Source organism: Puma concolor, chromosome C1, assembly GCF_028749965.1.
Source record: "Puma concolor isolate L17-30 chromosome C1, mPumCon1.1.hap2, whole genome shotgun sequence".
Taxonomy (NCBI): domain Eukaryota; kingdom Metazoa; phylum Chordata; class Mammalia; order Carnivora; family Felidae; genus Puma; species Puma concolor.
In genome coordinates, this window is record NC_141674.1 from 42,529,459 (window position 1) to 42,546,409 (window position 16,951).

The window sequence follows — 16,951 nt, forward strand, 5'->3', positions numbered from 1 at the left end:
TGGGTTCCAAAGCATGAATAGGGGAGACGGGTAGGCCCCAGAAGAGAAATTTACAACTGAGAAACATTTCACCTCTAACTTTTTTTTTTTTTTTTTTTCTGCTTAGTAGAAATGCCTGCCTATCTGGATTTTACAGGAAACAGCTTGGCCAAGCTTGCAAAACTCTGTATGGAGCAGAATTTGAGAACTCGTGGTTATTAGGACATCCAGGGAAAGGCTGAGTGAAAGGGACACATGGCAGGAAGGGAGATCAACATCTTTGTGGGGCAGAGTAAAGCGGGAGCCATTTAATAATACCAGAGAAGCATCACAGGCTCAAGGTTCCCACGGAGGTGGGGCAGAGGAGGGAGTAGGAAGGCCGGAGCACTTTATTCCTGTCTTGGCCCTTGTCTGGAGCACATTTTCTCTGGTCTTCCTCTTCTCCCGATAATGCTGTCTGCTCCTGAAGAGAGAGCCACACTGGCAGTACAGAAAGACTCCATGTTCTGAGTCTGAAGGCCTGGATTTAAGTTTCATTAACTGTGTAATCTTGTGCCCACCTTCAAACTTTGCTCACCACAGCATGGAGAGTGAAGTCCAAGCTCCTAGGCTTGGCACTCAACACCCTTCTCCATCTGGCCCCTGATAACTGTTCCCACCTCATCTATGCTCCACCCTCTCATCCCAACAGCCAAGCAGACTCTTGTGAAGACTGTGCCCCTTCATAGACACTGCTCTCTCAGGCCAACATCTTTGCCCTCCCCTTGCCCAAACTGGAGAATTCCCATTCCTCTTTGAAGACATGGTTCTAGTGTTACCACCTACAAGAAAACTTTCCTGACTACTAGGTTAGCAACCACGTCTAGGCCTCAAAAACGCACAGTGTCCTTTACCTCAGCATCTAGAACACATGCACTCTTTCTCCTTTCTATCCACTCTCTTTGGAACAGCCAGAGGTACCTTTCTACACCTACATCATAGGACTCACCACCACTACTCTGCTTTAAACAACAACAATAACAACAACAACAACAAACCACCCTCATTTCTTGCCTTAAAGACCATAATCTTGACTGTGGCCTACTAGGTATTGTGTGGCCTCACCCCTACCTGCCTCACTACCTTCCCTTACCCTTTGCTCTCTCTGCTCCAACCAGACTAGCCTTCTTTGTTTCTCAATGCACCATGTTTCTCTCTCACTCAGGATCTTTGAACTTGCTTCCTTGTTTCAACCTGCCCAATTTCTACTTATTCTTCAGAATGCAGCTCAGACCTTCCTCTGGGAAGCCCTCCTAGCCTGCTTCTGCCTCTCCTACCAGGTTAGTTTAGGTGGTACTTAACACAGCAGTAATTATAGACCTATTTATGAATTGTTTAATACCTGTCTCCCCCTGGGTAGGGACCATGCTGTCTTGTTCATCACTGCACAAGAAGCATCTAAAGCAGAACCTGGCATAGACCAGGTGCTCAATAAGTGTTTGTTGAATGACTGTAGGAATGCTTAGCCCTTACCACATTACATGAAATCTCCAGTTTACCTGGTTTCTCATAAAAGTGGACGTTGGCTGCCTCCATTTTGGTCTCAAATTTTCTAGTTGGGTTTTTCATCCAGTTCGTCCCTTGGCTCAGGTGGAAGACCCTGCAGGCAAAGCATCCCTGGCTTTGGAATGTGGGAACCCAAACTACTTTCTTTTTTTTTTCCTTTAAAATTTTTTTTTTTTTAACGTTTATTTATTTTTGAGACAGAGCATGAACGGGGGAGGGTCAGAGAGAGGGAGACACAGAATCCGAAACAGGCTCCAGGCTCTGAACTGTCAGCACAGAGCCCGACGCGGGGCTCGAACTCACGGACCGTGAGATCGTGACCTGAGCCGAAGTCGGCCACTCAACCGACTGAGCCACCCAGGCGCCCCCAAACTACTTTCTTAAGTAGTCAGGACTGCCCTGAGCCAGCAAGACCCTGCCTGTGATGGACTCCAAGACAATGATCAATTTGACTGTCACTGCCTATCCATCCACATGTGCCCTCCCACTTTTGTCCTACATTTTCCTTATATAAACCTGGATGTATTTTTGCCACTTTGGAGACAGTCTTTGAGAGGCACTAGTCCATTGTCTTCCTGGTGGTGTCCTCACTGAAATAAATTCCTTTCCTGTTTCACCACCACTTGTCTTTCTGCCTTTGGATTTTGTCAGTAACGGGTGGCCAAACTTGGTCTATTTGGGACCCTTGGAACCTGGCGCTCTGTACCCTTGCATCCTGGCTACACTGTCACACCCAGCACCATGCTTGGCATTTGGTGCGGCTCAGCAATGTGGTGTTTAAATGGTGTGTCTGTCCGATGGGATGGGACCCCCAAATGTGGGGTGACGATATGGTGGAAGCCTGTGGCACAGGCGGTGAAAGAATTTACCGGAGGCAGAACAAAGCAGCTAGAAGTTTATTGAATACATAGCAATGGAGCGGCTGGGTGAACAGCAAACAGGCAGTGGGTGGGGTCTGTTATTTTTGTTTGTTTGTTTAAGGTTTATTTATGTATTGTGAGGAGGGGACAGACAGAGAGAGAGAGGGAGAGAGAGAATCCCAAACAGGCTCTATCTACACTGTCAGCGTGGAGCTCAGTATGGGACTTGAGCTCATGAACTGTGAGAGCATGACCTGAGCCAAGATCAAGAGTTGGATGCTTAACCAACTGAACCCCCCAAGTGGGGGCTGTTTTTAAAGGGGAAAGATGAAGAAGTATGGCCAGATATGGAATTCTCCCTTTTTTGGTAACTGTGCCTAGTTGTAAGTAGCCCATTGGTCAGTTAGGGCCCATGGGTATTTTGAAGTGGGTCGCCTGATGGGCCTGTCTATATTCAGCCAGGTGGTTGCTGTGGCCCTTTCTACATTCCATCCTTCAAGCCTCTTTGTCTAAAAGTGGCCTCAACAAGAACACGTTTTCTGAGTGTGGGAGACATTGTAATGTGCTGCCCAGATTTCCCGTCAGTGAAGACCTGAGACACCAGCTGCTGGGAGTGCTGTCAGTGGAAAGCCTTTAACTGTCAGCCCCTCCAGGGACAGGGTCACCTTTGCTCCTATCACACCCTTTCCCAGATGGCCTCACATCCAAAGACAGGTGTAGCAGGGATATAAAGTCTTGGCCTGGCCATTTTCATTTATCTGGGGACTACTCTGATGGGCCGTTCTAGCTCCAGTGTCCCCATGGGATCAACCAAGACTGTCCTTGGACCTGCATGGAGCTCTGGACTTGTGCCCACTCCTGTTCCCTCCCTCCCTTCCACAGGTGTTGATCCCAGGGAGGCTCCCTCGTATATTCCTGCACTGCAACCTCTATCTCAGAATCTGCTTCCCTGGCACCCAACCTACAACAGACCCTCTGTCCTCTCTTCCTTTTCTCTGTGTCATCTCTTTCAGGGACCGTACACATTCATTCCTCTAAAATTTGTAAGCACCATTCAGCAGACAAAGTGTTTAGATGTGATGTGAGCCAAGAGTAAATGGTCAAGAAAGAATTCTTGAGACGTTTTCAGTGCAAAAAGTACTCTTATCAAAGCACAACTCAGGACCCGTGGGCAGAAAGAGCTGCACTGGGATTGTGAAGACTCACTGATTATACACTTTTTAGTTAGTGGGGGTTAGGGATAGCTTAAATCTCCAAGGAATTTGGAAGTAAAGCTTTCAGGACCTTGGGGGGGCTGCTGCTGCTACGATAAGGTTATTTACTAGTGCCTAGTAAAACACCAGTCTGGGGACTCTTCAGATGTGTATCAGTGGGCCATATGCTCAGGAGGTAATTGCAAATATATCTCAGGGCGTGTTTACAGCTATCAGGGAAAGTAACACTATTAAGAGCAAAGCTACAGAGGTAAAGCAATAAAGGAAGTCCTTGAGAGAGCTGCGGGAGTGTTACAATTTGTAAGCCTCAGGAATTCGCCTGGAGACTGAGAGCCGCATGAAGCCTGACATTTGTTTCTTTTTTCTCCCATCAGTTTCACCTCCATTTTTTCTATTACTCCCATTCTATATTGCCCAGGTGCGTCAGGGAGGGAGGCTAGCGCCACTGAACTAATGGAGAAGCTGAAGCCCAGAGAAGTGGCCTGACCAGCCTAAGGCCACTGAGCAAATTAAAAGTTGAACTCTCAAATCGAATTTTTCACCTCTTTCCCTACCAAGTCGCTGCATCCTGAAACAAGACGGAGCCTCACTGCAACTGGTCGGAACGGTCTCAGTGGTCAGACGCCTGAACCCACGACTCTGGGGTCGGAGACAGGCGCGCAGTCCAACGCTCCCACGGTGCAGATGGGGAGACTGAGGTCCAGAGCCCCGCGCTCCACCGCCAGCGGGACAGAAGGCGAGGGGGCGCGTCCAGCCTCGCCGGCCCCCTGGCGCGGGTGCCGCCTCCGCCCGCCCCCCACGCTGGGTCCCCCCGCCTGATTTTGCCCTCGCAGAGCCGGCAGCTCGGGAGCGAGTCATGGTGGGTGCACTGGTGTTGGCGTGGCTGCTCCTATCGGCCGCGGCCTGCGCGCAGCGGGAGCAGGACTTCTACGACTTCAAGGCGGTCAACATCCGGGGCAAGTTGGTGTCGCTGGAGAAGTACCGCGGTTCGGTGAGTGTCCGCCGGCGGGGCCTCGGAGCCACCCGGGCAGGGCCCGTTGCGGGAACCCCGCAGCCCGGGACCCTGCGGGTGTGGCCCCGAGGGGGTTCCGCAGCCCTGCCCTGGCTCCCACTCCCCCAGCTATTTCCCCCCGGGGTGCGGCGCCCCCAGATCCTGCGCTGAGCCTATCCCGCAACTACGTGGCACGGCCTCGGTGCGCAGTGAAACCCGAAACTCTTCCAGCCTACGCCGATTTCCCTCGCAGCGACTTTGGGCAGTGGAGCCCGACCTCTCTCAGAGGCTGCTTGCCTCGGCTAGGCCTTTGTCAAGCACCGGTCGAAAGGCAACCCTAGCATCCTGCCGCCTTTGTCTCTCCCATCCCCCGTTTCCGCTCTGGAACTGGGATTGTTGCTGATACTGAGTCCAATGAGAAACCCGTGGATATGGATATGCAGTGCTGGGGGAGTTAGTTAAGATGCACGGCGACCTTTACACAGATCATCCTTTAGAGAGGACAGGAAGGTCCAGAGGAAAGGTCATACAGCTCTAGAAAGCACAGAGCCTGGAGAGAACTACCCATCCATCTGTGGACTTCTCTAGGCAAACTCCTAAGATGGCAGCTCGGGCTGAGATACAAGAGCCATCCAGGCTAACTGCTATCTCATTACCAAGTCTCTCAGAGAGGACTCAGAGAAGAAATGTACCTGGGTGAGTCTTTGAAACAAGAATGAGTTTTGGCAAGACCAAGAAGAGCTTTCCAGGCAAAGAACTGTTCATACCAAGTCTCTAAAGCAAACAAACAGCAAGAAGGATGGAGGAGGAGTGGGTGGCCTTCAAGCAGATCTGCTTGAAGGAGTATAAAGCATGAGGCTGAGTGGTGGAAGATGAGGCTGATGATAGTAGGGAGGGACCGAGAGGGGCCTTGAACAGTATATTCAGAGGCCTAGATGTTACACTGTGTATAATGAAGAGCACTCTGAGCCCCATTTCTCAAGATGGCCCTAGGGCCTTAATGTGGGAAAGGTGGGGAATTGGTAATGAACACATAGGTACAGCATCCAGATTTGGATGGACCACAGAAAAATGGCTTATCAGCATTCTTCTCCTGGGAGCGAGTCTTTAGTGAAGAAAGTACTTTCTAAACCTGAAAATGCTCAAATATGCTGGTAGTCCTGGGGGCAGTATTCCTTGTCCTGATTGTCCCCCAAGGTATTGTGAATTTCAAATGAGATGACAGTGTGGAAGCTCTTGGTAGAGTGCTCCGTACCTGTGTTTGGTGGGCTCCAGCAGGAAACTCATCCAGGACTGAGGACAAAGAGCCAATAAGAGTAGGGCCCATTCCCAGTTAGGCCTTTCCTTCCTTCTAGTGCAGCTTAACAGAGAGCTCTAGGTTTAGCACTTGACTAGCTCTGCTATTCATTCATTCATTCATTCATTCATTCATTCATTATTATTGAGTACCTACTGTACACTAAGTACTAGGCCAGTCTTTGGGACACAGTGGTGAACAAAAAAGATAAGTTTCCACTTCAATAGAGCCTATATGCAATGGAGAAGAGAGAGACAATAAACAGGAACAGAAACGAACAAGGTAATTCCCAGTACAGTGGTAATAAGTGCTAAGATGGAAATAGAACAAATTTTATTTATTTTCAGAAGTAATGAGGCACCCAGGATGTGAAGAACAGAAATCCTGGAGAAAAATGACCCAGAGAAGTGATCCCAGAATTCTGAGTGTTTTCATACTCTTGGTTACTGGTATATCCTAAAAAGCATAGGCGTGGGGCGCCTGGGTGGCGCAGTCGGTTAAGCGTCCGACTTCAGCCAGGTCACAATCTCGCGGTCCGTGGGTTCGAGCCCCGCGTCAGGCTCTGGGCTGATGGCTCAGAGCCTGGAGACTGTTTCCGATTCTGTGTCTCCCTCTCTCTCTGCTCCTCCCCCGTTCATGCTCTGTCTCTCTCTGTCCCAAAAATAAATAAACGTTGAAAAAAAAAATTTAAAAAAAAAAGCATAGGCGTGAGAAGCCAAGATATCAATCAGAAAGAAAATGGAAAAAAGAAAAAGAAAAGAACAAAGTCACACACCTGCTAAGAGATAGAGTGAGAATTTGAACATAGGCAGTCCAGCTCCAAAGCCCAAGCTCTTAGCTGCCAGGTTTAGAGGGAAACCAGAAATAGTCCAGGGAAGCTGTAAATGATTCTGTTGAGTTAATCCAAGCTAGGACTACCACTTGGTCATTCATTCACCTGTAAATAATTACTGGCTCATTATGTATATTTTACCACTGTCTTTTAAAAATTGAAAGAGATTTATTGGCTCCCACTACATGCCTGGCACTGAGTCTAGCCCTGGAGACAAAACCACGAGCAAGATTGTATAGTTTATGCCCTGTGGCTAACTGGAAGGCAGTCATTTAGACCAGTGTTGAGTATGGATGAATGGGTGACTACCTGGGAATGTGCTTGTCTACGGTGTGAGCTTATGTACATGCAGGCCTGAGTGTAGTATGCATGCAAATAGTTTATTTGTTTCCTTGCTTCTATGTGAACGCCTGAGTCTGTATCTATGCTTTGATATGCACATATGTAAATTAACTATGTATATGTGGGTGTCTCTGTCCATCCATCCTTTGATCAGTTTAAGGAGAAACTTTTTGGTTTCAGGTATGGAACTAGAAACAGGATTTCCCTCCTTCCAAGGGTAGGCAGACGCACAAGACATAGGTTAAAAATAAGCAACTTTTAATGCTTTCACTGTCCAGGGATCCAGCAGAAAAGAAAGAGGAAGACCCCCAATTAAGGAAGGGAATTAAGGGTCCCAGTTTCTCAGCACCACAAGCAAAATACAACATGCTGACACAGATAGGGGAGGTTGTTCTAATGGCCTGTGGCCCCATAGAATGGGTCCTTCCTCATCTGGTAGAGGCAGGGTAGGGGAGTTACAGCTCAACAGTTCTCATCATCCAGCCCAGTAGTTCTCAACTGGGGGTGATTTTCCTCCCCAGGAGACATACAGCAACGTTTGGAGACATTTTTGATTGTCAAAACTAGACATCAGGGCACCTGGGTGGCTCAGTCGGTTAAGCGTCCGACTTCAACTCAGGTCACACTCTCACGGGTCATGGGTTCGAGCCCCTCATTGGGCTGTGTACTGACAGCTCTCTCTGTCCCTCTCCTGCTCACGCTCTGTCTCTGTCTCTCTCTCTCTCAGAAATAGATTAAACATTTAAAAAAATTTTTTTTAAAGCTAGACATCTAGTGGGTAGAGGCCAGGGATGCTGCTAAACATCCTACAATGAATAGGAAAGCCCCTGCATAATAGAATTATCTGGCCCAGTGGGGTGCCTGGGTGGCTCAGTCCATTAAGCACCGACTCTTGATTTTGGCTCAATCATGATCTCATGGTTCATGAGATTGAACCCCATCTCAGGCTCTGCACTGACAGCTGAGAGCCTGCTTGGGATTTTCTCTCTCTCTCTGCCTCTACCCCGCTTTGTGCTCTCTTGCTCTGTCTCAAAATAAATAAAAAAAAAAAAAAAAAAAAAGGAAGGAAGGAAGGAAGGAAGAAAAGAATGATCTGGCCCAAAATGTCAATAGTGCTGAGGTTGAAAAAGCCTGTCTAGCCTGAGCAGTTTGTGCCAGTGTATGTCCAGTGCCCCAGGCTGTCTCTGGGAGGTGGCTCTCTTTATGGAGCCAGCTAGTATAATCCCAGCTCTTCCAAAAAAGTGGCCAAAGAGATAGGGCTGGGCTCCACAGACACAGGGTAAGATTTAAGAATTCTTTAACAATGTATACAGCATTGGTGCCAAAATCCTACTTGCTGTATTGTCAGCAATTGTATTTATCAGCCAGCTTTGTATGTATCACCTAAAGGCTATAAATAAATGCATTTATTATAAGGTGGTAAGAAGTTTAAGGAATAGTCTAGTGACTCAAGAAAGTGGTATTTGTGTGCTGGAGGGAGAGGCGCAGAAAGGGATTGCCATGGGGTCCTTTTATGAAGAAAACCTACGTCTGTCTCTATATCCATGTGATTATGTATGTGTGTACATTTACTTATTCATTTAGCACTTTCTGAGACCTGAAGAGGACATGGCTCCTGCCTTCAACGGGTTCACAGTGGGTTTCTTAGAAGGGTTTATTACTCATGTAAAGTGATGAGTGCCAGTTGACTGAACCAGAAATTGAACCCAGGTCTGCCTTTCCATTCCCCCACATTACCTCCTTTTTTGTTTTAATTTTATTTTTTAAGTTTTTTAAAATTTTTATTTATTTATTTATTTTTTTATTTTAGAGAGAGAGCATGCCAACAGGGGAGAAAGGCTGAGGGGAAGAGAGAGAGAGAGAATCTTAAGCAGGCTCCATATGCTCAGCACAGAGCCCGACATGGGGCTCGATCTCACGATCATGAGATCATGACCTAAGCCAAAATGAAGAGTTAGATGCTTAACAAACTGAGCCACCCAGGTGCCCCCACATTACCTCCTGATGTGAGCTCACCAGTGTGTGTGCCTCTTTGTGTAAATGTGTTGTGTGTGTTTGTGGGCATGTGTGATGTGTGCTAATATATTTTTGCATCATGGGGCATATGCATCCCCATTTATGTATATTGTATGCTTATTCTCATGGATGTTCATGTATGTGTATGCATACATATCTGCAAGCCCCTGAATGTTTGATTTCATTTGTGCCTATGTGCATGTGTTTGTGTATTTGTGAGAGCATTGCACATTTATATATGTATACATTGTGCTCTTGAATATATGAGAAAGCATTAATTTTTGGGGGGTGGTCACCGTGTGGGCACGTCTGGCATGTGAAAGTGCATGACTCTTCACTGGGCTGTGTATGTATCTGGGTTTTGTTTTTGCCACCCAGGTGTCCCTGGTAGTGAACGTGGCTAGCGAGTGTGGCTTCACAGACCAGCACTACAGAGCCTTGCAGCAGCTGCAGCGGGACCTGGGGCCCCATCACTTCAATGTGCTTGCCTTCCCCTGCAACCAGTTTGGCCAGCAGGAGCCCGATAGCAACAAGGAGATCGAGAGCTTCGCCCGCCGCACCTATGGTGTCTCTTTCCCCATGTTTAGCAAGGTCGCAGTTACTGGCACTGGTGCCCACCCTGCCTTCAAGTACCTGATCCGTGAGTCCTGATCTGTTCCCTTACTTTCCCTCAGCTGGCTGAGGTCATGGCTCCCTGGGCAGCAGAAACTACTTGCTGATTGGGTGACCTGGGTCCCCTTCCAGACTCCTGCATATAGGTTCATGGTCTGTTCGAGCACTCATCTTTGAGGATGAAGAGAGAGGTATTTCTGCCTGAGGATACCTCTACCCCTGCTGCCTTGAAGTTCCCCCTCAGGGGCACTCTAGCAGACTTCTCTGAGGTCCTGTTTTCATACACAGGGATTTTAAAAGGAGACTGAGGCCCTCAGATTTAGTCTATGTGAATTAGTCGAGCTTATGGATTTCGGATGGAGACACCAAGGGCAGACAGAGGATGCCACACGTCTGGAGAAGGCTGACCAAGATGGCTGACAGGTTATTTCCTGTCCTGAGTTAGGGGCAACGTCCATATACCATGGAGGGAAACCTTCAGAGCAAAAATTCCAGATCTTAATATTTCAGAAATAGGTCCCCTCTGCATCCCCGGAAGCTTCAGAACTACAAAATGAGGTCATGGGCCAAGCTTATCATTATGGTCCTGTTTCCTTCCTTGGGCCTTTCTCTTCCTTTGGAGGCTCCATTTTTGCCATCTATGCTGTATATCTGATTGCCTTCACATCCCTCACTACCACCCCCCACCCATTTACCTGGAGGAGTAAATGAAAACAGTGTAGCAAACAAAAAATCCCTTACTGATGCAGATTTGAATTTTGCCCTATGGTTCAATCCTAATATTTGCTTTTTTTCCCCTGTGTGTTTTTATTAGTACCTTTCCAGTTCCCATAGTTATAGATCAAACCTAACTGTGCTTTAGAAGCAACTGGGAACTCTTAAAAGTGGTTTAGTCTGAGACCTACTGAAGCAGGGCCCAAGAATTTATTTAAGTACCTCCCCCCACCCCCACCACCAAGATTCAGATGCAACCAGTCCACAGACTAACATTTGGAAACCATTAAGATTTCCTTAGAGAATAGGCTGTAGACTATTTAGTAGTTTGAGATCATTAAGAAAGGAGGATCTGATACTACTTTATCAAGTACTTCACAGAATCCTAAAGCAGTAGTTCTCAACCTTGGGGCCATATTGGCATCTCCTAGAGAGCTTTTAAAAAAATACTGATGCCTGGGGGCGTCTGGGTGGCTGAGTCAGTTAAGCATCTGACCTTGGTTTGGGCTTAGGTCATGATCTCACAGTTCATGGGATCGAGCCCTGTATTGGGCTCTGCACTGACAGCATGGAGCCTGCTTGGGATTCTCTCCCTCTCTCTGCCCCTCTCCCACTTGCACTCTCTCTCAAAATAAATAAATAAACTTAAAAAAAATTACTGATTCCTAAGACTTGCCACCAGAGATTCTGATTTAAGTAGTCTGGGGTGTGGCCTGGGCATCAGGATTTTAAAAAGCTCTCTAGTTAATTCTAAATAATGGAACAACTGCTTCAAGGGAAGGATGGACACCGATAATGGAATTCCAGGAGAGTGGACACAGGGAAGCACATTTTGCTTTCCTTCTTCCTTTTTCTCTAGAGACTTCTGGGAAGGAGCCCACCTGGAACTTCTGGAAGTACCTAGTGGCCCCAGATGGAAAGGTAGTAGGGGCTTGGGACCCAACTGTGTCGGTGGAGGAAATCAGGCCCCAGATCACAGCACTCGTGAGGAAGCTCATCCTGAAGAAGCGAGAAGACTTATAACCACTTTCTCTCCTCTCCCACTGTCCCATTCCCCCCACCCTACACCTTGGATGGTGACCAAAGCAAACTCAGTCGTGCTCAATGGTGCTCGGAGGGAGGGCCTATGGACTCTCCTTCCTCCACTTTTATCCCATGTACCCTATCCTTCCTATGAGGGAAAAATCTGGTATTTTGTAGTTGAGTCTTAGAACAACCTTTAGGAACTCCTGGCCAGTGAGAGCTCTTGACCAATGAATCACCAGCCAATAAGCACCTCTAGCCTATGAAAACATGTGGCAAATAGAAGTATATCAAGCAATAATCTGCTGCCTATTAAGAACTCTATAAGATGGGACCAATTCCTACCTCACAGGGCTGTTGTGAGGATGAGGATGAACAACCTATGAAAGGTGCCTAGGGCAGTGCCAGCTCACTAGGAGCATTCAATAAATGTTTTTTGCATATGAACCAAAAAATAACTTGTAATCAATAAAAACTTGCACCCAACATGAATTTCCAGCCATTGAGAATCCAGGCCAAAGATTTATTGGTTGTTGTAGTTGTTTTCCTCTGTATTATTTTTTTAATTGAAAAAGTAATCCAAATAGATTGTAAAATAATACAGGATGATAATAAATAAAAATGAAAGTATCTGGGCACCTGGGTGGCTCAGTCCGTTAAGCGTCCAACTTCAGCTCAGGTCATAGTCTCATAGTTCGTGAGTTCAAGCCCCACATCAGGCTCTGTGCTGACAGCTCAGCCTGGAGCCTGCTTCCGTTTCTGTGTTTCCTTCTTTCTCTGCCCCTCCCCTACTCGCACTTTGTCTCTGTCTCTCAAAAATAAATAAACATTTAAAAAGTTTTTTTAAAAATGAAAGTATCTCCCTTGTTTTCTGTATCTCACTCCCTGGAGGTAAGTAAACACTGTTAGGAATCTGGTACAAAGACTTCCTAATTTTTTTTTTTAATCAAGCCAATCATTATTGCCCAGTAAGAATGCACTGACCAAAAGTACACTACAATAACAAATAGGCAAAAGATATGAAGAGATCATTCACAGAATAATGTAGATGGATAATAAGGATATGAAAAGATGCTCAGCCTCATTAAAATTGGAGAGATTTTTTAAATGATAATACTCATAGTTGGTAAGGATGTGGGGAAATGGGCATTCATAGTAACTGTTGGTGGGACAATGAGCTGACATAAGTTTTTGGATGGTGATTTGGCAGTATCTTTTATTTATTTATTTTTTTTTTTACTGTTTACTTATATTTTGAGAGAGAGAGAAAGACAGAGTTCGAGTTGGGAGAGGGCAGAGAGAGGGAGACACAGAATCTGAAGGAGGTTCCAGTCTCTGAGCTGTCAGCACAGAGCCCGACGCGGGGCTCGAACTCATGAGCTGTGAGATCATGACCTGAGCTGAAGTCAGATGCTCAACTGACTGAGCCACCCAGGTGCCCCGGCAGTGTCTTTTAAGACAAAATGCTCATGCCCATTGATCCATCATTTCTCATCCTAGAAGTCTCCCCAACTGTGTAAATATATATGTACAATAATATGTATGTTTACTGTTCAAATAGTGAAAATTGGATGCACCTCTATGTCCATCAATATGATCTGATAATAAATTAGTGTACAAATCCAAATAGTTCACTAATACAGTTCTTAATATGAATGAATTAGATTTTTGTCTTAAAATATTTTTAAGATATCTCTACACCCAACGTGGGGCTCAATCTTACAACCCTGAGATCAAGAGTCACATGCTCTACCCACTGAGCCAGCCAGGTGCCCCAAAATGAATGAATCAGAATTCTATATACTACCATAATAAGTTTTCGAAAAGCAAAAAAAGGGCAAGTTGTAAAACAGAATGAATACAGGTGCACACACACACACACACACACAAGCCAGTAGAGGGGCACCTAGCTGGCCCAGTCAGTAGAGCATGCAACTCTTAATCTCGGGATTGTAAATTCAAGACCCATATTGGGTGCAGAGATTACTTAAAAAATAAAATCTTTTAAAAAATCCACTGTAAGCAAGCATAATATTTTTATCAAAAATTTCAATGTTAAGTCAGAGGGAGAGAGGAAGGGAGGAATATAGACTAAACTATTAATGGTGGTTGTCAATGAGCGAGTCAGGGCAAAGAGGGCATAACAGGAGTCCTTCACTGTCTTTGTTAAGTATTTTTGTAATGTTTGAATTTTGTATATAAACTATGTATTTCGCTTTTATATAAACATCAAAAGAGGCAGCTAAAAACTGAGGTGATGAGCAAAGTCACCGATCAGTAATTCACTGGCTAATAAGAATTTCATGTCCACTTCTCCCAAGGTCACTCTTCTAGAAGGGAGACTCAGACTCAAGTCCTGGCTGTGTCCCTGACTCATAGACTGAGCAAATTGTTCCCTCTCTGCTGTCTTCCATTTTGCCACTGGACAATGAAAGGGTTGAACTGTGCTTACAGTTTTTGCAGTGTCCCTTAACGGTCCTTCTCAAAAGTTACCCAGAATAAAAGAAGGCTCTCTGTAAGCCGACCACAAGTCCCTCTATCGTGGCCTCCAAGCCTGCCTTTACACAACACACCCTGCTCCAAGTTCCAGGTCTGCATATGCCGTGCACATACACACACGCAACGAAATGCAGCAATCAAAGAAATGTTTGTGATGGACACCTCAGAACCACATTCTCTTCTCTGCCCCTCCCCCATGGGCGCTCTCTCTCTCTCTCTCTCTCTCTCTCTCTCTCTCAAAAATACACCTGGGTGCCCCTTTCCCATGCTCGCTCTCTCTCATCTGATTGTTGGTTTCAGCTCAGGTCATGATCTTGCAGTTCGTGGGTTCAAGCCCCACATCAGGCTCCACATTGTTGGCATGGAGCCTGCTAAGGATTCTCTCTCACTCCCTCTCTCTCTGTCCCTTCCCCACTCGCTTTCTCTCTCAACATAAATAAGTATACTTAAAAAAAAATTTTTTTTTAATGTTTATTTATTTTTGAGACAGAGACAGAGCATGAACAGGGGAGGGTCAGAGAGGGAAGGAGGCACAGAATCTGAAACAGGCTCCAGGCTCTGAGCTGTCAGCACAGAGCCCGACGCGGGGCTCGAACTCACGGACTGTGAGATCATGACCTGAGCCGAAGTCAGCCGCTTAACCGACTGAGCCACCCAGGCTCCCCAAAAAAAATTTTTTTAAAGAGTTGCACACTCTACTGACTGAGCCAGCCAGTTGCCCCCAGAACGACATTTTCAGTGGATGTCTCTCTGGCTTATCCTGCTTAGCCTCTTAGCCACATCTGACACTGATGACTACACTCTTCTCCCTGACACATTCTCTGCTTTCATGCCACTATCTTCTCTTGATTCCACCCCAATCTCTTTGAGTGCTTTTACCTTTCAGTATCTGTTAATGTCTCTTCCCCCTGCCCACTCCTTTGCTACTGGTCTTCTTTGGAGTAATAGGCTGGTCCTTTTTCTCACACCATGTACTCTTCTGCAGCCACCTCATTGTTTCTCATGGTTTTGACCACCACCCATGCTCTCTTGACACCCGAATCTCTACCTTGCATCTACACTGGATAGATATTATTCACCTATTATTCACTTGCCTACTGGGCATGTCTACAAACGTTTCAGTTCAACATGTCCGGAACTAAACTCATCATCTCTCCTGGACACACCTCTCTCCCTTCCACTCAGCCTTCACAAATCCCCAAAGCCTTTACATTCACACACCACTCGCTCACTATAGTATTATTGTTTAAGTGACTGCCCTCCCTTCTCTCCCTAGCACAGTGCCTGGCTCTTAGTATTACATTTAATTATAAGGTAAGCATTTTGAGCACCAGCTCTGTGCTGTCAGTTTCCCCCAGAAATCTGGAGTCCAGCTGAGGATTTTGTAGTCCCAATTAGACCTTCATTCCTAGGCTTTATCAGCTTTCTACTGTCCCCACATCCCCTCGAATGTGCAAGAGTCCCAGAGGAAAAAAAATCTCACTTTAAATCCTTATCAACTGTTACCTTAATCGTCATTGACTAACCAGTATCTGCTAACAACTTAGTTTTAAATTAATCCCTTGGTAAATCAACTAATACTTGAGTAGTTAATATTTGATTTTCTACTTACACTTTAGTTATCTTCTAACTCTTTATAAGCATTATACTTTATCAGGTTTTATCTTAGCACTTAGTGGTTTAGCTATTTGCCAAGCCTTAATTATTAATCAATACTTAGTTGGCATTTGACAATGTCTAGAGACATTTTTTGTTGTCACAACTAGGGGATGGGTACTATGGGCATCTAGTGGGTAGAACCCATGGATGCTGCTGAACATCTATACTGCACAGAACTGTCCATCACAACAAAGAATTATCTCAAAATGTCAATAGGTTAATAAATCCTGGTCTGGAGTATTGCAGAGCAGGAGTCACAATCCCAGCTCTGCTGCTTAGCAGCTGGGTGACTCGTGAACAAAGTACTATACCTTGCTGGGCCTCAGTGTCTCCCTCTGGGATATGGGGGATATTAATAGCATTTAATGCATAAGCCTATTATGATGATAAATGCTAATACACCCACAAACCACTGAAGTACCTGATACATAGTAAATATTCAGTAAATGATAGTTCTTCTTGTGGTTATTTAAATTTATTGTCTCCATTTAAAAAAACAGGAAATTGAGGCTCAGAGATGGGAACAGACTTGGCCAAGGTTAACAGAAAAGGCAGTTCCAGTCATAGGGTTGACAAATGTCACTAAGAATCTTCTGTAAATAAATGCTGAAGTTTTCTTGTGTGTGGACCTAACACAAGACACAATCCTTGTTCTCAGCAAAGTGGAAGGAAGGGGAGAACTAACCTTTCCCAAGTGCTCATGTACCTCTATCTCATTCCTATGAGGTGAGTATTTTGACTTCCATTTTACAGATGAGGCTAAGTAAGAAGTCCAAATTCTCCCAGGAAGTCAATTGCCAAGTATTGATAGGCTGATCCGGTACCAAAGTCCTTGCCTTTCCCTAGTCTCTGTTTCCTGAACTCTAATGACACTCCAGCTAGGATGGAGAGGGAGCAGTTAGGATTAGAGACATGATCCTAGAAGAAGGCAAGACATTCACTCCAGGGTGCAGAAATCTTAGAGTAAATTCCAGGAGTGGCTGATCTCAGGCTGAAAAAGAATTGTGAACATGAAAAATGCTTACTAACACGTGAAGAGCTGGACTCATGTTGAGACCAGAGAAGGAGGTAGGCAAAGGCAGTGTTTCCTTGAGTTTTGGGGATTAACAGACCTGGGACAAATCCCAGCTGGGTAAATACCAGGTTGGGATTTAAACTACTCAGGTGAGTAGTTTAACTTCTCTGAGGCTTGATAGATATATTGTCTACATATTTATATATAAAATACCCATACTTCAGAATGACTTGTTCAGTTATTAATTCCTCCCTTGAGGTACAGTTGACCCTTATGGCCATGCAGGTTTTAAAGATATGCAACAGAAGGGACAGGTGGGAGTTGAAATCTGGCCTGAACTCTAATTACCCAGC

At 45.7% G+C, this 16,951-nt stretch overlaps 1 protein-coding gene across 1 annotated transcript; it reads left to right on the forward strand.

Annotated features, from left to right (window-relative positions):
- The first annotated feature begins 4,387 nt into the window (after positions 1–4,387).
- Positions 4,388–12,063, forward strand: GPX7 (glutathione peroxidase 7). Its single transcript, XM_025912277.2, has 3 exons — positions 4,388–4,589; positions 9,455–9,716; positions 11,262–12,063. The coding sequence occupies exons 1-3, from the start codon at positions 4,455–4,457 to the stop codon at positions 11,423–11,425; spliced, it is 561 nt and encodes a 186-aa protein (XP_025768062.1). The 5' UTR covers positions 4,388–4,454; the 3' UTR covers positions 11,426–12,063.
- Positions 12,064–16,951: the final 4,888 nt, after the last annotated feature.